Raw genomic sequence first — 25,012 nt, 5'->3', positions numbered from 1 at the left:
AATCTCTTATTGAAACCTCCAATCAAGAGTATTCTTTATTAAGAAATTTGTGTTTCATTCACAAGAGTAGTCTGCACATGCGGTATATTCCAAGTATTCTTTAGCTTTAGCTTTAGCTTTACTACTTGGAAACAAAAAAAGATTAAAAAATTTTTAGGAGAAACACCAAACTACACAATTATTTGATGAAATTACATATTTGCATAAAAAAACACAACTGTAAACAATTACATATCCTTCTAAAGAAATTCCAGAAATCAGGAAAAAAACCGTCCATGGGGAAATCAAATTCATCATCTAAGATTGAGAAGAGGACCTGAAAGCCCCCTTGTGTCACGTACAGTTATGCTCGAAGCATCTTGAGGCATCTTAACCTATGCAAAATATAACAAAAAGTAAAACTACAAAGCCAATGATAAACTACCGCGAACTTAAACAAAAAGAGGCTGCATTATTATTGAAACACTATTCAAGAGAAATTGATAAGCCGAATCACAGAAACTGCATAACTAAACATGGTATCTTGAAGAAATGACTCATATTTAGCACCTCCACCGACAGGGTCTTCATCTCATAATCAACTTTAATCTGTCCACTAATACCCTTTCTCCTTAGATGTCCATTGAATCTGACAGAGAAAGCACATATATATCAAAACCAGACAAAAACAGACCAATAAGAATCGAAAAAAAAAATGAGAAAACCAAGAATAATTGGACTATGATCCAGTGGACTATGGACAAATTGGACAATGAAAAAATGGGCAAGAGTGAGGGGAATTCAGCAAAACAGGACGTGACCCAAGGGAGGGTCCCATTTCCCATCATTATTGACCATTTCATTAGTAGTTATCCCAAGAAACCACAGTTTTCCACCTGTCCATTGGAATATAGTATGCTTTTCTCGCTAAATCGAAACAACACATACTGCCATGTCAGCTGACGTTTCAAGAGAGTCGCATTTCGCTGAAACTTTTTCCAACGCAATTCTAGTGCTTTCTGGCATGCCTGTAAAAGAAACGAAGTTACATCTATGACAGTGAAAAGCAAATAAAATTAGGACTATAAGTCCCAATGGAAAAAAATAATAAAACCTGAGGAAGAAGATAAAAGCATGGGGTTTCGTTGGCATCACAGGACCAAAAAAGATTGGAATCATACAAACAAACAGACCATACATAAAATGCTTGAACTGCTTGTGCATTCGCCATTAATTTTATGAAAGTATAAAAGGAAGAGAAGCATAGTTGATATGAAAAATATTATGAATAGCACTGTCCATCAGGGTCATCGCTGTCTAATGAAATGACAGACAGTGATGGATATTAGAGTGGGAACCTTAACAATAATCAGTGCCGCTCCCTCTCCATCACCATCCATTTCAATGGATACCGATGACCCCAATGGGCCACAATATACATCATCCACATAGCTCTCATAAAGTAAAAATTTGTAGACTGGACATTCCAGTGATTGCACAACCAGTGGATGCAGCATAATTTCATTAATTTCTTATTCATTCACATGTATGACATCTTTGGCACATATCTTGTAAGTAATAACATGAATTCTATATGCAGCCTCTACTTGAAGCAATTCTTGAAAATCCAGTAAAAAATATAAGTCCTATAAATGAACAGAATAATAACAAAATCCATTAAGGAAAATAAACTGCCACTGTAAACAATGGAATATTGCCGTATTACCAACTTCTATATGCCAATAGCTCTGAACTTAAAAGCAGATGGTTTAAGCAGAAGTAAAACTCAATGGGTTATTTCTTTTATTGAAGAAGTGTTTGACGTAAAAGTGTATGGCCTTACATCCAATTTTTCATGAAAAGTTGCATAAGTTTGCTGCTTTTTCAATATTTTCATCTCTTTCTTTTGTAACATTTTCCTGAGGTCATCGATTGACTCATGATGCCTGCAAACACAAGTTTTATTCAACATCATCTTAAGATATCCCAGAAGTGAGAGTAAATACAGATGCAAAGGATTGTCTGGAAAAGATGACCGTTGGCTCTCATGCTGAAGCCGTTTGTTTAGTCTATTTATTTGAGCACTGAGCTGCTCTGGAGTGTTCCCAGCACAGCCGCCTAAAGCTTCCACCTCTGATTCAAGACAAATAATTGATGCCTTCTTGCAGCTTTCCTGTTGCTCCATAGAAAATGAGTATTAAAATTTGGAACTTCCATTGTAACATATATAAAAAGAAACATAGTGCTACTCTCTATTGATAAAACAATTCTTAGTTAAATGGCAACTTCAAATGCAGTTATTTGTTTGATAAACAACTGGCTATCATTCATTCTAATATACAATGTTTTACAAAATTTAATGTAGCAAACAGAAGACAGAATATAAAAAACCCAAAAACAAATAAAGATGGAAGAATATACCCCTCTCCAAGTCTTCAACGGAGTACAACCTAAGAAAAACATTTCATTCTCTATCTCCATGTTTTCCCTGAAGAAACCCTAAAACCCTAACTTGACTCATAAGAAGCCCAAATAACCATAAAATCCTAGGCCTTTATCTTCTCAAATTTAGATTTTCCCTCCTAAGGTTGGAAAAGCTTGATATTGAAGCTGCACTTGGTTTGTTGATTCACAACCTCCATTGTTTGTGACAGTATATCCTCAATCACAATAGTAGGCCTTGGGGCGATTGTGATGTATGGATTTCAGAAGCTCCAATATTACTTCATGTAGGAAGAAAAAGAGAGAAACTAAAAAAAAAAAAGATGAGATAATATACCCTCTCTGAGTCTATAATAGTCCATCCTAAAAAGATCTTTTCGCAAAACGAAAAATCAATTCTTCTTCTTTTTCTCTCTCAATATGTTCACTATAAATTACATAATATAAAACCCTAGGATCAAGATCAAACTTTCAAATCTACCCCTCAATTCTTTCAAAAAAAAAGGACATAAATACCCTAAAATAAATTTTAAAAATAATTAAAAGACAAAATAACCTCAAACCCAATTTAGTTTATTAAAAAAAGAATAAAAGAAATAGAAAATCCAGCCGCATCAAAATGTGATTATCCACTACAAAATGAGTCCTACAAACAACTTAAGATCCCCAAACCTGAGCCTATGAACTATGAATCTGAGGTTATACATTGAAACTTGTAACCACTAGTCTGTTTGGCTTCCCCTTCCCTCACCAAAACATTCGCCTCTTGATTGGATCATAGTTACCAGGAACAAAAGCGACAAGAGCACCAGGATCGGGAGCGAGAACATGGAACAAGGTAGGTTCGAAGATCAGTGATCAAGGGAACGAGGTCCGTACATAGTCAGTAAAAGGATCAAGATCCCGGACTTTTGGGGATTGCGTTCCACATCTGTACAGGAACGAATTCCTAACTAAATGGGATTGTGTTCCAATGTGATTACGAGAAAGGTTCTTATTCACTTATTGTAATTTGGGAGTGACTTCTATTCGAAGCAATATGTTTAAATTTTTCCAAATTCACAAACCCAAGTATGAATGTTTACAATAATCCTATAATTAAAATTCTCTTTGACCTTAGATATCAGTGGAGTATGATTTCATTTGGCACCAATCGGTTGGATTGGAAGACTCCCACTCAATTATCGATTGATGATTACATTTGATAATTCTTCCATTGATTGTTTCCAAAAAAAGAAATGACGCGATAGCTAAGCGCTCATTTGCAACAAAATAAAAAAGGAAAGACATTTCCATATATAATTCCCAATGAGTGGCACGATTTGGTTGAACAAGACTCAAGCAATAGAAGTCCTTTGAGAGGTGGAAAGAATCCAATGAACTAGCCCCAAAGAAGTTAAGCGTATTGATCGCGTCCTCATTCCTCAACAGAACCATAATGTGACTAACTTTGTATCTCCTTCCAACTTCTCTGCTCTCCCTCTCTTGTTGCCTTTTTTTGATACTAGACAACTCATGATTCAAAAGGTGTGTAAAGTTGTGAACTGTAAAATGTGTAGACGATCATGGCATTCAAAACGTTTTAAGGTCATAAAAATTTGGAGATCCACACTCCATTATCTATGAACCAAAAATGTGCCCGTGAAGCTGGCTCCTAAAGCAGAGGATACTCGACTCTCAGTTGGAGGAATCGTAGTTCTGCTTACTCATGAAACAATGATTTTTGGCATAGGGATCTGAATCCCATTAACATGGGATTGACTTCCAAAATTTCATGGATCAAGATCCCAAATATCAATGAATCCCCCCAGAATCGAGATCCTGGGGGATCGAGCTTAATGGAATGACCCCCTCCTTAGAAGATCCCGATAACTATACATTGGATTCTCTCCCTACGAGATGGAAGGAGATAGTCAAACTACTACATTAACACCACATTTCCTCAAGCATATATTAGGCTCCCCCAACACTTCTCCATTCAATCTGCCTAATCATGAAATCTGGAAGCAGAGTAATTTGTGCACAAGGTCATGATGGGTTAATAAGGCATGTTACAGTGTTCCTAAAAGAAGAGCCGGCAGTTTAAATGCCATAGAGAGGGATTTGCAGATGATAATATCATAATAGATCCCTGTTTGTGTTAGGGTCAGATGGAGAATCACAGATGGCTTTCATTGGATTGGTTCCTGTTGATAAAATAACATCACTTTCTTTGTTTGCTCAATACCCCATACTTCTTTAGGGGTTCTAGGCCCCCCTGTTCATGTCACTGTTTCTTATTTTTAAATTCATAAATAAACAGAATTAAATAAGAAAAACAAAACAGGAAGAAAGAAAAAAGGCAAGCAAAGTACACTACTAAAATAAGCAGTGCCAACTGAGAGCTTATAGTTCTCTGCTACGCAGTAAATAAAAAACATTTGTGCCTAACTAGAAGACATACAATATAATACGTTCAAACTTTCGCTTTTCCATTCTACAGCCTACAAATTTCAGTGACTTAAAATATATATCCACTTTCTAGTGATTTAAGTAGAGTGACACGCTTGACAGGCATGCCTTTTTATTGGGAAGCTTTGCTTGGGACATAGTGTCTATTCCAAAACCAGCCTGTATCCCAGCAGTTAGGTCCAATCAGTCATATAGATACTTCTCCTCTAGAAAGCTATCTCCACCTTACGCACATAACAATCATCACTAGAGAGAAACCAATATGAGACTTCCAATTGACCCTTCCTTTAATTACAAAAGCATACAGTTATCCTCCATGTTATACCATTTGGAATGAACATTATTCCATTTCATTTTACATTAATGTCATTTCAGCTATGAAACCTAATAAACATTGGAACTCAATGCTTTCAGCTTTTCAACAATGATATCGTTCAAGCCAATTTCACAAGCTTACTTTCTTCGTGACTCTTCTAAGCACCTATTATGTGCTACACTTGTCTTATTTCTCCCATTCATGTCATGGCAAAACAAAAGATAATTCGAGCATGCTTGCATTCTAGGGAATTCTTTCACAATTCAGAAACTTCTAACAGTAGCCAATACAAACTACATAAGAGGACATAGTCTGACACTAGATGCTTTAGATCTATAGGTTTCACAATTACCTCATGCTGACGTTGTAAATCTTTACACAATTCTTCTTGCTCTTTGATATCATAAATAACCTTTCTTTGCATAACATCTTCATAATGAGCCTTCTCCTGCCATGGTAGTTATGTGTGTGGTCATGTCAAATTAATTTATTAGAACAAAAATCAAGATAATTACCCAAAAAAAATCATGATTATAAAACAACAAACAAACAATACCTTTTCTGCAGAATGTAAAGCATCTTCAATTGAAACTAATGTATGTTCCGCTTCTGCAACAGCTTCCATCTCCACTTTTGCCGACTCTACAATTTGGAATTCAAAGAAACATGGCCAAACTTAGTGCCCTTTAAATTAACGGTATTGTACACTTACAAATATCCAAAGTGGATACAGCTATATCTGCATGGATCCCACGTAATGTATTAATGCAATATCCCGAAACTCAAATACCGACAGCACATTCCTAGTAAAAAACATCAGAACGTGAAGATAAAATTAAGGGAGAGATGAACAGAAGACTCAGCACAACTAAAAACTGGTAAAAATATACATACCGCAAATGTTGTCAAAAGACAATTTACAATCATTAGCCTTCCTTTCTGCCTCATTCACCCTAATCCTGAGTTCCTCAAGTGACATCTCTTTTTGTTGAACTTCATCTCGTACTCTCTAACCACAATGTAAAAGAGGACCACACAAAACAAAAAAGAATTCATTATTGCATGATCCATGAAAGGAGAAATGACAAGGCCATCTGCGCATTCAAAAAACAGACCAATATTTCCTGCTGGAGCTCATCAACATTGGGTTCCAAATCAGCAGCAGCATCAACATTATATGAATCCTTTAAATCCCGCATGGTGTGTTGTATAGACACCAAATTCCTTTCGGTATTCAATCGGCGTTTCTTTAATAAATCAATAAATAAGCAACAAACAGTTGGAAAAAGGTCAGAAGGAAAAAGAAAAGAAATTAAGCGAATATGAAAACAGTAAGAAAATACAATATCCCACACCTTTATACTATGTAAATCATGTTGAACATCCTGCGACATTTTTTCAGCACCCCTTTTCTGGCCCTCATCTCGTTGAATGAAGTCCCGCATTTTTGAAGCTTCATTCTCAAACCATTTAATTTGATGATCAACAGAGCTGCATAGACGACCAGATCTTAACCTCTTGTTTGGAGGGAGAGTGGTCTGCACAGAACCTCGATAGAACCTGATGAACGGCACTATAAATCAACATCAAAAGCATTGATAAAATATGAGAAGTAAAACCTGAATTAAGACAACAATTAAACTGTGCATAATCTAATGCAGAAAGGATGAATGCCTCCAGAAAATGGTAACGCTGCAGCACCAAAATGGCAGAGCAAACTGTATGTATCTATTAAACAATATCATTACGGTAGTTAAATACATCATGCTAAAGAATAGATTGATAGATAATAGGCAAAAAACTACCATTGAGAATAAAAGGAAAAAATAATATTTTTAGCTCTTGGCAGTGGGTAGCGCATAAATAAGAAAGGACAAGAAAAGTAAAAGTTCCTGTTGAAACTAGAATAGAACTTTAAAATTAACCAACTTCTTGTATAAGACAAATAAAGGATTTATGTACAGAAATCTTCCAGCCACTACACCGTAATAAATACATACTTCTTGCAAACGAAGCATGACATTTCAAACCAAAAAAATGTTCGCAGAAAATGCATTGAAAGGCCAAAGGATAATTTTGGGGGATCCTAAAATAACCAACTTCTGGTATAAAACAAATAAAGGATTTATGTAAAGAAATCTTCCAGCACTTACATCCTAATAAATACATACTTCTTGTAAATGAACCATGACATTTCAAACCACAAACTTTCGTGGAAAATGCATTGAAAGGCCAAGCAAGTTAAAAGAAACAGCGTCAAAGACTAAAACCATGATCATAGAAACAAAAGAACAAACTTGTCATATGCAATTACAAAGACATAATTGGAGCCCAACTCACAGAAACTCCACATTACATTCCTGGCAAAAGATCTCAAGAATACTTGATATCACCTCATATAAAGCGTGCAAGAAACAAAAATTTAACTGCTCATTTCTGAGGCCACTCTCAGGCCCCTGACATTCCATGATACAAGTCTCAATAATCCAGTCTTTGTTTTCACTGTTCTTTTGTTTACTACCAGTCATCAGACACAGATTTGATTCCACTAAACCATTTGTGTACAAAGGACATCATTCCACTACCAGTAAGGGCGACATCATTAGCAGAAAAGGTAGTGGATGGGATCTCTAACTTTGCGTAACAACCTACGAAAGCTTTCAATCTCCTCTTTAGGGACTGGCATCATCTCCTTTGAAGTAGACAGTGAGGATTGCTAAAGAAGTGGCTATGCAGAATTCCAAGTTATAAATTCAAAATTTTCTTCTTTTTTTTTTATTAATTGCTGGAAATTCTATTTACAGGTGCCACAAAAATAATGAAAATAAGCCTACTACAATCTAGGATCTTAATAACTTACTACCAAATAAATTTTATTCGAACAGAATACAAACTAATAATTTTAGGAAAATATACGACAAGAACAGCAGAAAATAAAATTAAACAAGGGGATAACTTGCTAACTTTTGCCTTGGGTTACCACCTTAGGGTTTAGTACACCCTACACCCAATCACTTAACCGATGGGGCACTTGATCCTAGATCCCACTAAATCCACCAATCCGAACTAGGAAATGCCCCTAGGACACCCTTTTCTGAAACTTACAGGGTAAGAGAGCTAAGGTCACAATTAGGATTTCACAAACAACCCTTTTTCAACCTCAGGGCATGCCCCTAGCCTTTAGGCTACAGCTAGGCATGCCTCTCTCTTCTTGGTAGGTGTGTGCTTCCCCATCACTCATGGGACATGGTGTGGCACCATGGGGTGGGGGCGGGGGGGCGGAGAGATGAAGTGTGAAGAGAGAGAGAGAGGTCTGAGAGATGTGTAGAGAATGACGAGGTGACCCCCCCTTTATATAGGCCTCAAGGACCCTACGAAGTCTCAGTCAGATTACAATTCAATATTGTATAGAATATTAAGGTAATATGTGAGGTGAGAGAGAAAATTAATCTGAGTCACCATAGTGATTTAGAGAAGATATTTAAGAACCTTGTCCCCTGAGTTTGAACATTACCCACTTCCATCTTTATCTAGATCTATGACCAATTAAACTTATATTCTAGAAAAATCTAGAATAATCAAGGATAATTTATAGTACCTTTCTCTCACAAAGTGATAATTTGGATAATTTAATTTAAATTCGTCAAAGAATATCTAGATCTAAAAGAATATTCAATAAATAATTTTCACTAAGAAAATACTTTAAGATAAAAATCAACCAAGATATTTAAGATAATCTTTCAACCAAGAATACTTTTCAAATTAACCAATCAAGAACTTCTATTTGACAAGTATGGCCCATGTGGACCCCACATGTGTGGGGTGGGCCCATAAACACACCCCCCCCCCCCCCCCCCCACCTAAAAAGAAAATTTACCAAAATGCCCCTCATAAAGGAAATTTTCAAAAATACTTAGGGGTTTTTTTACTCAATTTAAATCAAATTTAAAATTCTAAAAATATCTAAAAACATATTTTTGGTTGAAATCAATATGTTTGAAGTCCTTAAAAAATTTAAAACATTCATAAATGCTTAATAAAAGAGGATTGGTACCTAATAAGTCTAAAACAAGTGAATGTCTGGGCACTCCACCCGTGCCAAGATCCATGATCCTCTCAAACCAACCCAACAAGACTCATGACCCGCAGTCACATGCAAGGGCTCATGATTGGCCTGTCAAAGCTGGCCAATAAACAGTAGAACCATAGTTCTAATATGTAGATTATAAGTTCCCCCTTAAGAGCAAATCAAAATGCACATATCACTATAGCGCAAGGAGGCACTCTATATAAATGTACATGCGTCCTTCTATATAGGGTTGCATCCGAAAGTGTGGTTGTCATATGTACATGGCATGCTAAAGTTTTGTTGAGGATTTAACCCTCACTCTTACAATCCCTTCCTCCGTACATAGGAGACCACACAGCTCTCCTGGCCTACAAACAACATCCCTAAGCATCTCTCCGAACTCAATAAGGGATGACCTACAATAAACCCTTAACGCTAGTGCCTATGCCCAGGGGTAAGGGTTTTAGACATGACCTAGGCTATACACCACCCAACCCTAGGTCAAGTCAAACGAACACTCCCACTGAAGTGCAGAATCCATTATAATTAATTTTATTTACCTGCTCTCTAGACCTTTAAAAGCCACAAACCCCAACAGATTGTGATGATTGATCGATACTAGTAGCAGCTGAATTCCCAATGAATGAAGTATCGCAAGCATTAAACTTACCATTACAGTTGTATTTAGTTGGACGCCCAACAAAATCCTGCTAAGCTGAATTCACAGTGAATGAAGTAACGCAAGCATTAAACTTACCATTACAGTTTTAGTTGGACGCCCAACAAGATCTTGCTAAGTTTTTTTGAGATGATCAGTTCTACCACAATTTATGACCTTGATAGGCCCCCTTTTCCAATTTTTTGAGACTTACCGTCTTTAATTTTTTCAAGAGGAAAGGAGGCTGAAGTAGAAGTAGATTAATCAACTCCTTGGCTCGGCAGCATGACATTCTTTTGATCCTCTTCATTCTATCCCTATGAAGTATTTGAACCCTGGCTAATAATTCAAATTGTGGGTTCAAACCCGCCAAGAACTCAAAAATGCGGTTTGGTCCATGAACTTTATGCATTTCTCACCATCTTCCTTCCAGGCTGGTTTAAACACCTGATAATGGTCTAGCTCCTCCCACATGGTACGAACTAATGAAAATATTCAATGAGAAACTTCTCCTCAAGTCGAAGATGGGCAAATTTCCTACCTCGGTTTGATACACTCAAGCCACATTCCTACTTTGTGTGAGTTTTATATACAGAATGTCAAATCTCTTTTGCAGATTGAATAAACAAAAGAAACCCTACAAATCGATGGTTGCGTGGAGTACAACAGCCAAGACATAACAGTAAGATTTCAATTTCCATTTCTTGACTAGATATGCTTCTTTGGGCTTACTAATCTTACCATTGATATACCCCAACTTGCCCCTTCCATCGATGAACGCTTTAGCAAAATGTGACCACTCTAAATAATTTTTTCTATCGATTTTGGTAGTAGAATCTACAGTCCATGGTTATCTCCATGGATACCCACTGAGAGTACTAGTGAAGGTGGAAGAGTGGCCTCAATCACTCAAACTAGACATATCGGCTATAACACAATCTGAAAAAACATGAACTATACGCGCTGATCAACACAACCAACCACTCAAAAAGTAATTGAACTGGGACCTGAGATTATCCCCACAAGAGATCTCGAAGAAAAACTGAGTTTCAAAACTCATAAACAAGGATTTGATCCATACAAGTGGTCTGACAATAGACTTCAACATCACAGAACAATGTCAGCCAGATCTAGGGTTTCTGATGCCGCATCAAAAACTCAAGGAAACAATCATTAAAGTAGTTTACTTCTTTTTTTCTAATTTCATAATCCATACCTTGTCACATATCTAGGGATTTATACCTCCTTTTTTATACTTCAGATCTAGAGTTTCTGGTCAGGCAGCATTAGGAGATCTTTGCACAGCCAAATCAAATCTTTAAGGTTTCAAAAAAAACCTCACAAAGCTTCCTGCTCTGATACCAAGATAAAATACAGCAGTAAATAATGAAAAGAGGAGAAAAAGGAAGAAAATAGATGAAGATATCAAGTTCTCAATCATTAACATCATCATCATAACCTTTTCCCAATTAATTGGGGTCGGCTACACGAATCCCAGTCTGCTATTCCGCTCTATTAAAAGCCATACTCTCAGTGAGGCCAAGAGTCTCCATATCTTTTATCAAGTTCTCAATGAGAGAGAAAATGATGAAGGAAGAGGATGCAGAGAGAGGACGGAAGAGAGAGGGTAATGTTAGGTTATACTAACCTCCAACACCTCTCACATATTTATATTAGTAATAAAAGATTTACATATTGTACAAGAATGTCCTTATGTGAAAAAAAGAACAAATAAGGCCTTAGAGAGTTTAATATAATATAACGAAAACTAAGCCTTCAATAATCAATAATCACTCTCACAACAATATGGAGAGTGCACAAATAGAACATATTAAGTCACCTCCATACTCATTGCATGAGCAGATCTGAGAAAGCATCAAGATTGGATACAGCTCCCAAGATATGATGCTCAGATATCACTATTGATATGGCTAAAAGTCAACTTCTTTGTGAATCCACATATGTGACACAAATATAGAAACCATTTTGAAGTGCCCGCATATCAGAGTTACCAGGGGACAGCATCAAGTTGAATTTTAACAGCATGTCCATAGGAAGCCTAAGCCTATAAAGGGGTAATAGGGTCATATGACATAGTCCAGACCTCAACACGGTACAGTTGGTTTTGTTAGTTTCTATAGATGTGGATGCCCCTTCATCTTCTGTACCCCAACTAAAAATTTTGTTGTACATATTAATCATTAAAAATTCAAATTAAAAATAATACCATCAAGAAAAACTAATACATGATACATGCATTCTCATTTCCTTAGACAAAGATCACAAGCCCAAAAAGCTCAAAGAATTTCTTAAATATCTACATGTTGATGACATTTATTGAATATAAACATACTAAAAAAAGAGTAGAATAGTAACCAAGAAGTCTAGAATAGTAACCGAGAAGTCTATGGCCCTAATTCAGATGCCGATAGATCACAATTTTGAGCGGAATTGGACGACATTGCTACACTACCACACCCTTGCTAGTGCTTGGGGGGGCGGGGGGGGGGGGGGGGAGGGATTTTAACATCACAAGATGGTCACACGAAAGGAACACTGCCCAAAACCACTCTAGGCGTATGAATGCCTTCTCAGACTTCATATCCCGCAACGAGCTTATTGATATCCCCCTTCAGAGTAGTCGGTTCCATGGTCTAGCCACTCTCATCAACCCACTTGCTCCAAGCTCGACAGATTCTTGCTCTCTATAGAATGGGAGCAGATGTTCTTTGGTTCTAACGCCCTCTCTCTTCCCAAACTACCTCCGATCACTGCCCCATTCTCCTAAATACGGTTGATGTACACAGAGGCCCCAAGCAGTTCAGATTCGAATTGGCATGGCTTCAAGAGCAATCCCTCCTAACATTGATCCCACTCTAGTGGAAATCTATGTCCACACTAGTCACGGGAAAAGTACGGTACAGGCTACAAACTAAAATTCAACTCCTCAAAGTAGCCGTAAAAAACTGGAGCAAGTCCTTACCTAGGAACTATTCCCAGAAGAAAATATTTCTTCTCCAGACCATCCAATCTCTAGATTGTTTAGAGGAAACCATGCCTCTTTCTTACCAAGAAGCTACCCTTAGATCCACTGCACGATTGGAATACTTCGAGAACCTTAAGAAAGAATAACTCTTTTGGTACCAGAGATCTCGTGTGAAATGGTTGAAAGCAGGGGACCTGAACAGGGATACTTTCATCGGGTAGCAAACTGCCGTAGAAGGGATAACACTATCTCGATACTCAAAAAGGATGACATCTCTCTTACTCATCCTGGGCAAATAGAGGGAGCTATATTGGATTACTTCCAGACCCTCTACGCAGCCTCTTCGGCCCGTAAGCCCAAAATGACTTCTCTTGAATTCCTCACTACATCGGAACAGTAGAGAACATGGCTTGAGAGACCTTTCTCGAAAGACGAAATCGTTGGGACCATTAACAATCTTGCAAAAGACAAGGCCCCAAGCCCTGATGGGTTTGCTATTGCGTAGTTCAAGATCTTTTGGGACACCTTCCATCTTGACTTCATCTCTTTCTTTGATGAATTCCACATTAGGGGGCAACTTAAACAAAGCTATCAATGCAATTTTCATTGCCCTTGTACCCAAAGTGGAAGGCGCTGAGGAACTTAAAGACTTCCGACCCATTAGTCTCATCAACTGTTCTTATAAAATTCTATCCAAGGTGTTGGCAACTAGGCTTCAACAGGTCCTCTCGTTTATTATTTCGCCTTCTCAAACAGCCTTCATAAGAGATAAGCAAATTCTTGATGGTGCTCTCGTAGCACACGAGTGTATCCATTCTAGACATGTCATAAAAAAGCCTGATCTGATCTTCAAGATAGACTGGGAGAAAGCCTATGACCATGTTGATTGGTCCTTACTCGACCAAATTCTGGCTAAGATGGGTTTTGGTCACACTTGGAGAAAATGGATGAAGGGTTGCTACTCACATCCATACTTTTCTATCATCATAAATGGTTCCCCAATAGGCTACTTCCCTTCTTTCAGAGGACTATGCCAAGGGGACCCTCTCTCTCCCTTCCTCTTCACTATCGTGGCCGAAGTTTTCAGCAGGTCCCTTTCCCGACTCTATCAAGAAGGCCAGCTATCTGGTTTCAAGAGCTGCTCTCAAGGACCCGTCATGTCCCATCTGCGGTATGCAGACGACACACTTGTCTTTCTCGATGCTACCCCACAAGAAGTTGATAATTTGAGGATTTTCCTTAGATGTTTCCAGGAAGCCACAGGGTTCAAGATCAACAAGGACAAATCGAAAATGATGGGGGTGGCTATCACGACTAATGAAATTAGATCACTGATCCCAACTTGGGAATGCCAAGTCGAGGACCTGCCTTCCACCTACCTTGGCCTTCCCTTGGGTTTAGGGAAACCGAAAAAGTGCCAGTGGTCCAAGGTGATAGATAAGGTAGACAGACGCCTATAAGGTTGGCAAGGAAGATTCCTTTCTATGGCAGGCCGCAAAACACTGATCAATGCTACTTTAACAAACATTCTCGTCTACCTTGTCTTTATTTCACATGCCCTCCTCAATAGTCAAATGTTTGGAGCAACTTTCCAGGAATTTTTTATGGTCTGGCCAAGCTGAACAAGCAAGATTTCATCTCATCTCATGGGATAAAGTTTGCCTACCAAAATCACAAGGGGGACTTGGGATTAAAACTATGAGTAAACATAATCTGGCCCTCCTTGGAAAGTGGTCGTGGCACCTAGCCACACAACCAGATGCACTGTGGGCTTAAGTTATTCGTCACAAACACAAGATTCCAGCTACTACTTGGGTGCCACAGGTGAGGCATCGAAGCCGCACTTCAGGTGTGTGGGACTCGATTTCTCAATCCCTCCCTCTCTTCAATAATTATGTCAGCTTCCACGCCAAAGAAGGGTCAAGAGTAAAATTCCGGTCTGACCTGTGGTTGGGTCATACCCCCCTAAGAGAACTTTTTCCCTCACTCTACTCCATAGTTTCACACAAAAACTCCACAATGGTCGACGAAATCGTTACAGTAGGAGGGCGAAGAGTTTGGAATCCGTCTTTAAGGAGGAACCTCTCTGAAGCTGAATCCCTCTCTTTTACTCAACTTTTAGCAGCCTTGCACGCCTGCTACATTCCTATCAGTAGGAATGATATTTTGGTGTGGACTCTTTCCCCCTCCAGGTGCTTCACAGTCGCCTCATTCTATAGGAGACTCATCCAATCTCCCACTCTGCCCTTCAACCCCCGTTCAATCCTAGCTAAAGTGTGGTCCTCGATTGCACCCCCAAGGGTTCAGACTTTCAATAGGATAGCAGGATCACAGAGAGCACTAACCATGTATTAACTACAAAAGAGGGGAATCCATACTCCAAACACATGTATTATGTGCCAAAATGAGGAGGAATCCAACACCCATTTGTTCATTCACTGTGAACAAGCGAGATACCTTTGGAGTAGACTCTTAATACTCTTTGGCCTACAATGGGTTACTCCACCCACTGTACTATCCCTTTTATCCACAGATTTCGCCAAGCCTTGGCCCAAAGCTGGAAAAACCATTTGGAAGGCTGCCACTGCTGCGCTTATATGGGTTATTTGGATAGAGAGGAATAATAGGATATTCTAGGGACTCTATCGACAGTTGCCTGCACTTCTCCACAAGGTTAAGACTTTGGTAACTTTGTGGGCAACCAATCACAAAGTCTTCGCGGGCACACCCACAAACTTTTTTCTAAGCCATTGGGATAACATCCTTTTTCACCAACCAAAGAAAACTCAAAAAACCAACAACTGGCAACCACCCCCGAGAGGAACCATCAAACTTAATTTCGATGGTTGCTCAAGGGGCAACCCAGGGCCAGCCGGGGCCGGGGGAGTATTCCGAGATCATGAGAGGAATATTCTGCTCACGTACGCTGAACCCCTTGGCCATACAGACTCACAACATGTTGAAGCAATGGCACTATTGATAGGGCTCAAGCAATTTAACCCCTCTTGGGGATCCCACTTGATAGCTGAAGGGGACGCATACAACATTATATCTTGGGCATCTGGAAAGTCTAAACCACCCTGGTATATAGTTTCGATCTTTGATGAGATTGAATTCATTTGCAGGGACATCAATGTATCTTGGAGGCATACCTTCAGGACGTCCAACGTGTTCGCAGATCTCATGGCCAATGATGGAGCCGACCTTACAAACAGTCTTGGACCTCCTCAAAGCTAGCTGCAGGGTCTCTCTCTCTTTTCTAGCTCACCGTTTTTGCTGAGCCAACCCATTGTTGTCATAGTACTGGACTGCTTTTTTGCTTTCATGTAAAGGGATTACCTTGCCCGTCAAGGTTCTGGTAGCTCCCAATTTTTTGTAAGGGCCGCTCCCAAAACTTGTATTTACTTCTTTCATTCTTCAATGAAACATATAACTTCATCGAAAACAAAAGACAAAAAAACTAAAAACTAAAAACAGAGAAGTATAATGAAGATTATCACCAAAGAAGAGAGATTTTGAACATTAGTGTTCAGAAATCCCAAGATACAACAAGAAAGCTCAATAGACAATTTGCAATAACAAGTCATCACGGGAGCTCTAACTAGGAAGAAGAATGCCACCCAAATGGAAAACTAAAATTTTGAACTAGAGATTGTAGGGCTTATGCTTGAGTGGTAAGTGGTTAGTGATTGCAATACGACATCACAAGTTCAATTCTTATCAATGAACAACCCAAAAAAATGATTTTCCAAGTTTCCGTGTAGCCCAGCCCACCTAAAATATAATATTTGCATGGATCAAGTTAAAACATGTGTAGCAGTGATAAAGATAAACTGACACACCAAAGCACATCCTATGGAAAAACATTACAGAATACATGAGATTTAACTCGCATTATGCAATCTATCCAGAGGAAAGAATCACTAGAAGCTAAAAACATTTGTACATACAAAAAAATCTACAACATATGTTGTCTTTCTTACATTCTATGCCCCTCTGATGTCAACACCTCCTTGATATTTGCCACCCTCTGGTCAAATGCAACAGATTTCCCAGTTTCATAGTCTCTTACAAGCACTTGCCTCTCTGCACTTCCCTACAAGTAGAAAAAGGTACATAAGACTCATGGTAAAAGCTGGCCTAAATGCAATTCGAAAACAATAAAGAACAAAAGAAAGCCCAAGTCATAGGTACATTAGATGGCTAGCATCATGTAGCCAAGATAAAAAACATCCTTGCTCTTTGAGTGTTTTGAGAACAGTATTTTCATTCAACGGAAACAAAAGAATTGTTTTGTTAATGAGACAAAGCACTAATGGAAAAAGATTTGTCAAAACTTAGTTGATAATTACTAACACAAAGGAGAGAACTTTTGTCCACGTCAGACCTTTGCAAGACCATATACCATCAAATAATTCAATAAGTAAAAAGCACTCCACAAAAGGAATACAAGAGCCAATAAAATAGATGTTTTAGCACAGGCATTCAAGCACTTTCAAAGTTTAAGAGACTAGGCCTCCAAAAATTTTGTCCAAAACCTCGTCAACTTTGATCAGTCACGCCAGAAGTTGTTGGACTATTGAATAAAATCTGAATCAGATGAATACCATCCTAGTTATGTATTTCATTCCATAAAGAATGGGCAATTTAATAGATTAATAACACATTAAAAATGTAATTTTAAAGCATCTGTAGATTTGAGTCACACCATTTTTCTTTTTCTTTTATTTTTGAACCATTTTCCCTTTATTCTAGTCTTTCTTTGGTTCCCTAACCCCTTGGATGTCATTTCGTTTGGATTTATTTTTCATTTATTACTGAATATTTTTAATAAAGTTTATGATATAAATTATCATCATCATCATCAACAGAGCCTCATCCCAACTATTTGAGGTCGGCTGCATGAATCCTATTCCGCCATTTTGCTCTATCAAGGGCCATACTCTTATGCAGAACATAAGTCACCATATTTTTTCTCACTACTTTCATCTATGTTCTTTAGGGCCTTCCCCTTGCCTTTTCAGAGCCTTCTACAACCAAATCACTCCTCCTAAACGGTGTTATTCTAAGTCAACGTTGTACATTACTAAAACACCAAAATCTACTTTCCCTGATTCTATTGCCTATTGGAGCTACCCTAAGTTCCCTCAAATTTATTCTATCTGAATTCTATCAACCAGGTCAATCCACTGAGTCACTAAGTCAATGTGACCTAGAGAGAGGCCAAGTCCAAGTCTGAAATTTCAAACTATGCCAAATAAAATAAACTAAGCGACACATATCTCAACTATATCTCCTAAAAAATACATTCACTGTAATCACAGCAGTAAAATGCACTTATAATCATGATGTGAATGTCAATTCTGTCTGAAATGCTACCAAAATGGCTATGGATCAGCTGACATGGCCCATTTCGAAGGGACTGAAAACAGGACCCATTTGATATGGGTATACAAATTCTTGCAGTTAAAAATTACACATAATCATCTGATCAGGACATGTTTTGTCCAATGTTGGTTGTTTTAAATGGAAGTTACATAGTACCTCTATTGTAGGTGGAAACTTGTTTCCTAAAGGGAAAAGTTTCGGAAACTCAAACAATCACATCACTAAATTCACCGGAAACACAATGTTTTACATATCTCGTGGGCTTCCACCTTACCCACTTATTGATTGTTCACTGAAGTCACCCCATGACATTTCTTCCAAGCTAGCCATATGCTTCATGGGTGCTTCTATTGAAATCCACAGCAATTCATCAAAGACATTTGCCATGAGTTTCCCACTACTTTATTGTATTTTCCCCTTCTTTGAAGTCTTTTCCTCTATGCCCCTTCCAAAACTATTCAAGAACGTGTATATGTACTCTTTTGTATATTAGTATATATGTATTACATAAGAATTTGTGCAGGGGTACTTTAACCTTTATCCCAAAAGCATTGTATATAAGAGAGAACGTCAAACATTCTGTTACTATTTAGTCAATGATATGCTACTCCACTCGCACTAAAAGAAAAAAAAATGATATGCTATTCTCCTTTCCTCTTAAGCATTTCATGTACCCACATAGTAACAGAGGTGGGCACAAAATCCTTGGCATCCACAACTCTAATAAGCTTAGAATCAGTGAAGTTTTAGAAGAAATTAATGAAACCATATCCAGAATCAGTGCCCTGTGAAAATCAATCGGTATTGAATCAACCATCTATCCCAGTTCCCCATTGACAACTGTAGGTTCGGAATGCAAATTTGTTCAATCTTGAAAATTTGTGAAAAGCAATCCTCCATACTTGGCAGGGAAGTGCACACCCTAAACCAATATTTGTTTACCTAATTTCTACCAGTAAAAACATCATCTCAGCCAAGGTTATAAAATTCAGGATGCAGACTCGAGATGCTAGGGGGGTCCAATGTGCTATGCACCTCGATGCAGCCTTGATGCAGGTGCATGACTTCCAATGCAGACAATAAATACAAGTTTTAAAATAAATAAATTTAAAGAATACAAAAAATCAACATGAATATGTTATACGATAGTAAGCATTTTAATTTAGAATTTGTCCCTAATGTATATGTTGTCCAAGTCACTGACTTGGTTTCCATTCCTACCAACGCTAACCCCTTTCGAAAACTACTAACAGTTTCAAAAATTGCTAACCCACTACTAACAGTTAACATTAAAAACAAAAAAAGAGAGAAAGAGAGAGAGAGCGAGAGAGACATATGTTCTCTATTTTTCTATATGTAAAATAAAATGACTCAATTCATTAATTAAATACCATAGAACAAAAAAGAATGAGTATTATGTCAAACAAGCACTCAAAGAAAGTTCTGATTTAACAACTAAGTGCATTGTGGCAAGAAGCAAAATATTTAAGAGTTCGAGGTACTTTCCAAGTACATCCAACAACCAAAAGTTTACGACATAAAAATAGAGAGAAAATCTCCTTGCTCCCTTATACTCTCGATAACTCGATAAGACTTCACCTGGAATTCTTCAAAAGACAGCATGAATCAACTCAATGGTTTTGCCAAAAAAATCTAAAAATTTTGCCAGAAACTTCAAAAAACAGAGAATTTTGAAATCTTTATTTTATTCCTCTTCATTTCAAGAAATGTTAGTTCTTAGGGTTTTCGTAGGGTTATAGTTATACCGAACCCCCACACCCCCCACCCCACAAAAAAGAAAACATATCCTCCTTTGCGGAGGGAAAAATAAGCTCGTGGGTATTATTTCCAATCATGACCAGGCTCTGCATATGCAAGTGCATTACATGGTGTGATGCACCCACAAACATGGGCTATGGGCCACATAGGGTGGTGCATCTTGCAAGACTACCTAGGCTGCCATATGCAGTGCAATCAAGTGCAACACAACTTTGATGCAGCAGCATAATGCATTATGTGGCCGCATCTGATTACCTCTTTTCAGCCCTTTTGTTTAATTCCATGTGGACCTTACAGACGTACAAATTGAATTCGCAGACCTGATTTCTTTCCATTGGTGAATCCTCTCTATCTAAGTTTTCCAAAGGATATAGTTGTGGTCGTTTGGATATTCGCTAACGAGTACCTCTATTTTATACAAATCATATTTGTATAAAACTCCTAGCTTTGGGGTTTTTTCAATTCTATGAACTGAGACCCTTATTTGTAAAAATTTCTGGGGGTAGGTCTACTATATTGATCATTAAGAAAATATATGGGGAAGTTGCAACAGATACCAATCTTCACATGCACATGGCTTAAATTTGGTACAAGATATTCTTTTTCCATGATTCTTAACATTAAGAAAACACAAGTTTTCCAACAGAAGTCATATTGACAAGTTTAGTGGAAAAGTTCTTCTCTATGGGCATCGCATATGAGAAATTATGTTTATGGAAGAGATTTAGAGGATGCAATAGATAGTAACGTTGTGAACCAAGCAACCCAGAAAAGAAAACTGGGTAATATATTCAACAGAGGAATTTTGCGTTTATTAATAATGCCAAAACTACTTCTTCAATTGCATCTTTCAATTAAGAGATAATTGTCGGTAGTATGAGCAATTTTTAGTCTGCTAGTGCTATACCTCTCTTGTCTAGATCATTCTATTGCAACCAATCATATCACCATGAATGTGAAGTTGCTATCAACTTTTTAAATGAGAAAAATATAAAGAAAAAACTCAAATCAAATAAAACACAATGTGACGTTACTAATAAACAATTTCAACAGACAAAAAAGGACAAAGTCAATTGAGACATTTAAAATGCCCAAAGAACCAAAGAAGAATCAATCAACCAACCTGGTCAATCAAGACATTGAATATAGTAGCAATATCAGTATGAATCGCAGAAATGGTCGTCGGGTGTTTGGTATTGGGAAGCATGTGACTTGGAATATTCAACCTGCTCAAAATTATGAAACATGATATTACAGAACTAAAAAAAATAGAGAATTTAAGTAGTTAAGTCAAGAAAGAGAGCTGTATGAAGTCAAGTCTTCTTACAAAGGCCGGTCAAAGTCATAGATAAATATATGAAGATTTGGGTAATTCGCCTCTCTAGCGCATTCTCGAAGAAGAAGAGAATCCTTATGATCCGTTACAACGAACGAATTTAATAACTTTCCAATGGCATGTTCAATTGCCAGCGCCCAGCTGTCATCCTTTTTTAGTGACTGCAAAATTTTGGCATGAAATGGGTGTCATACACGATATTTTAAAAATCAATGACAACAAGGTCGATAATATTAACAAAAACTACTAGAGACATTCCAGTGGTTCAACACCTAATCTGTTAATAAGGAGATCAGAGATTCAACTTTTGTCCATTAGACAACATATGTTTACCTTCTTCTCCCAGTAAAGAAAGAAAAATGTCAAAATACAGGCACAGAACTCAATAAAATTATCCAAACCAAAACAAATAATATTAAAATCCCAAATAACAATAACATAAAAATACCATATGCTTGCAGTTCTTAATGTTACTAAGAAAAATGAAGCCAATCCTTAGGGATTTCAAATGAGTCAGGTTGACCTAGCCCACCTAGGTCCAAGGAGGAGCCAGACACGGTATGGTCCAGGTTGATTGGACCTAGACCCAACACACCAGAAAGGGACAAGTACAGATCAAAAATTGAAATGTATTTTTATATTACACAAATATATTAACAATGTTACATAGCATAAAAATATTATAAATGCATACACATCAGGTTCCGAAGTCGTTAGGTCCAGGCTAGACCCAAACCTGGACCCGACCCGTCAAGTCCACCTGGCAAGTCCAAACCTGGACCTGCAACATCCCTGCTAATCATTAGGGTAATTACTGAAAATAGCACGTGATCACACCATACACCAGCATTTGATAAAATAGTCAAGTAGCAAATTGAACTAAAAGAACAGGATGGCATATTAAATTGAAAAGCTATTAACTTTAATGATGAAGAAAAATAAAACTGCTACTATGTCCCAAGTTGGGGCAGATGAATTTTAATTGTGTCTCATACTCAATTATTGAAAATGCCAAAGACACATTTGATAAAGGGAGTAAGAAGAGGTGGGCACAACTTTTCCAATTAAAACTGCAAAAGGTGTCCACCCTTGTCCAGACCCCTTACAAGAACAATAAACCTACCTATTGCGAAACTCATGTCCTTATAAACCTACCACAATTTAATGCAACAAACCCATCTACATGGTGAATGAATAGAATAAGAAGCATTATGAAGAAGGTGACAACAAAAACTAACAATTGAGACAACCTCATATCCCCCAATTGATAAGCTCCTTGGCACAGGATCTACTTATTAAAAAATTTTAGAATGACTTGATCTCAATTATCAATAGGATATACACAGAGGAAATTAAGTTCCTTTGCTCAGAGGTGACATGTTTCACTTTTTCATATGAAGGACATCACATTGTTTCTTATTTTAATTGTAAACAACATTTAAGAAGCTTATGCCTCACATGGAAAAACAATGTCTTTACTATAAAATCCTAAATACTAAATGGTAACAAAGCAAAAGCCAAGGTAACATGAAAACCGTAAGTTATCACAACTGATATCTTATGTTTCTATAGATCAAAAGCTAGTCCACAGATGATCCCCTGATTTCTACTTTTCTGATTCTTGGAAAATGCAGTCCTGCCCATCTAAAAGAGGTTTCCTGGCTCAAATGGTGTGGTCTTTGTCAAAGCATGGTTCAAACCAGCACATAATTTAAAGCACGGTTCAAACCATGTGCAAGAAACAGAAATGTAATTCATTATCAAAGCATGGTTCAAAAATTGTTCATCCGAATCAGGAAACAGCAATCTGGATTGTAATTGGTGCGGGACCAACCCGGTTTAAGGAACTCGTCCAGTTCTGGTAGAGAATTGGGCAAAAGGAATTGCCAAATTGTCCAGTTCCTACCCAAATTACTTCTTGAATATTTTTCTTATTTTTAAATTATAAAAATGTTTTACTATTCTCCCAATCAGCTGGGAGGATCGCAGATCTGGATCGGCCTAGTAACTAGCCAGTTCACCGTGCCGATCAAGGTTTTTAAACTCTAGTAAGAACTATAGTTTCCTAAATAACACTTATGAGTTAAACTCATGGACATAAATGTAACCCATTATAAAAATGTCTCTGAAATGGATATGTGCATGACATGTATAGAATTTACATATAACTCAACAAGGCATATTCTTCTGAAATCTATTCTTATTATTTCTTATCTTTGCAAATGATTTTCCAAATATGGGCTCGATGAATGAAAAATAAGTCCATAGATTATGATATTTTTGCTGCTTCTCTTAACATGATTAAGACCCAGTTTGAAAAATCCATAAAAACTTTGTATATATGGTGCAATATACGCATCTAATCAATAATTGAAAAGTCCTAGGCATGGAACCAGGCACATCCCGAGCGTAAGACCGTTTGACTTAGCCAAGTCTTCAGCCTATAAAAAATTAATACATTAACCTAGAGAGCTGGTGAGACTTGGCCGGTTCCCAAGGTTTTTCAACAAGACAAAGCGCCGTGCTAGGACAAAGTAACTCGAACGAGTCTGAGTTCGACTCGCCGAGTTTTTAAAATATTAAGTCCAAGAATTTCAAGATTTTGCAAAATTACATGGTATGATCCACCAGAGAAAACCCCTCAACAAAATGGAAAAAAATAAGTTTATGCTAGAAAGAACATGCATTATTTTGGACGCCGGCACTCCATGACATTTGTGAAACAATACAGAGAAATTATGCATAGAAAGAAAAATTGGAACCAGCAAATACTGCCTCTTTTCTTCTTTCCTCTCTTTTGGCCTTTTTTGGTTTCCTTTCGAGGGCATGTGTCACCCTTTTTTTATTTTTTCCTTTCTTCGCTGGTTGCATCCAGCTGTCACCTTTCTCGGTGACTTTTGGCATTTTTTTGTATTCGAATGTCTTTGTAATCCCTTCCATCTATACAATGTTAACAGATTCAAAAAAAAAAGTACACCATTTATCCTGAAATCACAGAAACAGAGTGTATAAAATTAAAGTCAGATATAGGCATGTGGGATGAACATGCTCCTTGCTCCCAGAAAAAACCAACAAGAACAATACACAAAGATGAGAAGAAAATTCCTTAATAAGCATGTCCAAAAGAGCCTAAGGAACTTTCAAACAGTTCAAAGTACCATCAATTCTCTCAAAGCTTCAGCTTGATAGGATACTGAATCAAAAGGAAATGATAAATCAAAAAGACATTGAGGGAACCATCCTTGTGTACTAAAATAATTTCCTTAAATATAGTATCCATCGTAGGGTACCACAGATACAAGATAAATTTGCCAATCCAGCCAGCCCAACTCCTAAGCAAGATGGCGAGAAGCATATCTTAAACTCAGAAGAAATCTTGTTCATGAGTGTGAAAGAGAATGTTTTTGTTGTCCATACACTAAGTTTGGTCTCCAGGGCTCTTATGAGAGAATACCGTTCGAAACAATAAAAAACAAAAGCAATATTTCTCAAATAATAAGTAATAGAGACATGACAAAATAACACAACAAATTCAAGTGCTCATAATTCTTAGCTATCTACCTTGCCCTTTTTATGTATATATGACTGCAATATAAACTCAATTAAAA

The 25,012-nt window shown here is 37.5% G+C and overlaps 1 protein-coding gene across 6 annotated transcripts in view; it reads right to left on the bottom strand.

Moving 5' to 3' along the window:
* LOC18428808 (structural maintenance of chromosomes protein 6B) overlaps positions 1 to 25,012 on the bottom strand; it is a 52,514-nt gene that overhangs the window by 4,746 nt on the left and 22,756 nt on the right. For 4 of the 6 annotated variants that reach the window (XM_011623067.3, XM_088856370.1, XM_088856368.1 and 1 more), the window contains 13 exons: positions 21,396 to 21,565; positions 21,192 to 21,294; positions 16,885 to 16,997; positions 6,544 to 6,748; positions 6,304 to 6,435; positions 6,083 to 6,197; positions 5,745 to 5,830; positions 5,541 to 5,636; positions 2,016 to 2,152; positions 1,823 to 1,925; positions 928 to 1,007; positions 550 to 628; positions 317 to 374 (listed from right to left, as the gene is read on the bottom strand). In XM_011623067.3, coding sequence (XP_011621369.1) covers positions 317 to 374; positions 550 to 628; positions 928 to 1,007; positions 1,823 to 1,925; positions 2,016 to 2,152; positions 5,541 to 5,636; positions 5,745 to 5,830; positions 6,083 to 6,197; positions 6,304 to 6,435; positions 6,544 to 6,748; positions 16,885 to 16,997; positions 21,192 to 21,294; positions 21,396 to 21,565 — 1,477 coding nt within the window. Of the gene's footprint in view, positions 1 to 316; positions 375 to 549; positions 629 to 927; positions 1,008 to 1,822; positions 1,926 to 2,015; positions 2,153 to 5,540; positions 5,637 to 5,744; positions 5,831 to 6,082; positions 6,198 to 6,303; positions 6,436 to 6,543; positions 6,762 to 16,884; positions 16,998 to 21,191; positions 21,295 to 21,395; positions 21,566 to 25,012 lie in introns of all 6 variants that reach the window. The other 2 variants (XR_016048065.1, XR_016048064.1) reach the window with 1 other exon arrangement.

This window comes from Amborella trichopoda, chromosome 13, assembly GCF_054954075.1.
Source record: "Amborella trichopoda isolate Santa Cruz 75 chromosome 13, AtrichopodaSantaCruz75HAP2 v2.0, whole genome shotgun sequence".
In the NCBI taxonomy this organism is placed as follows: domain Eukaryota; kingdom Viridiplantae; phylum Streptophyta; class Magnoliopsida; order Amborellales; family Amborellaceae; genus Amborella; species Amborella trichopoda.
Note: the sequence above shows the minus strand (reverse complement) of the source record. Positions and strands in the feature narration are given on the sequence as shown.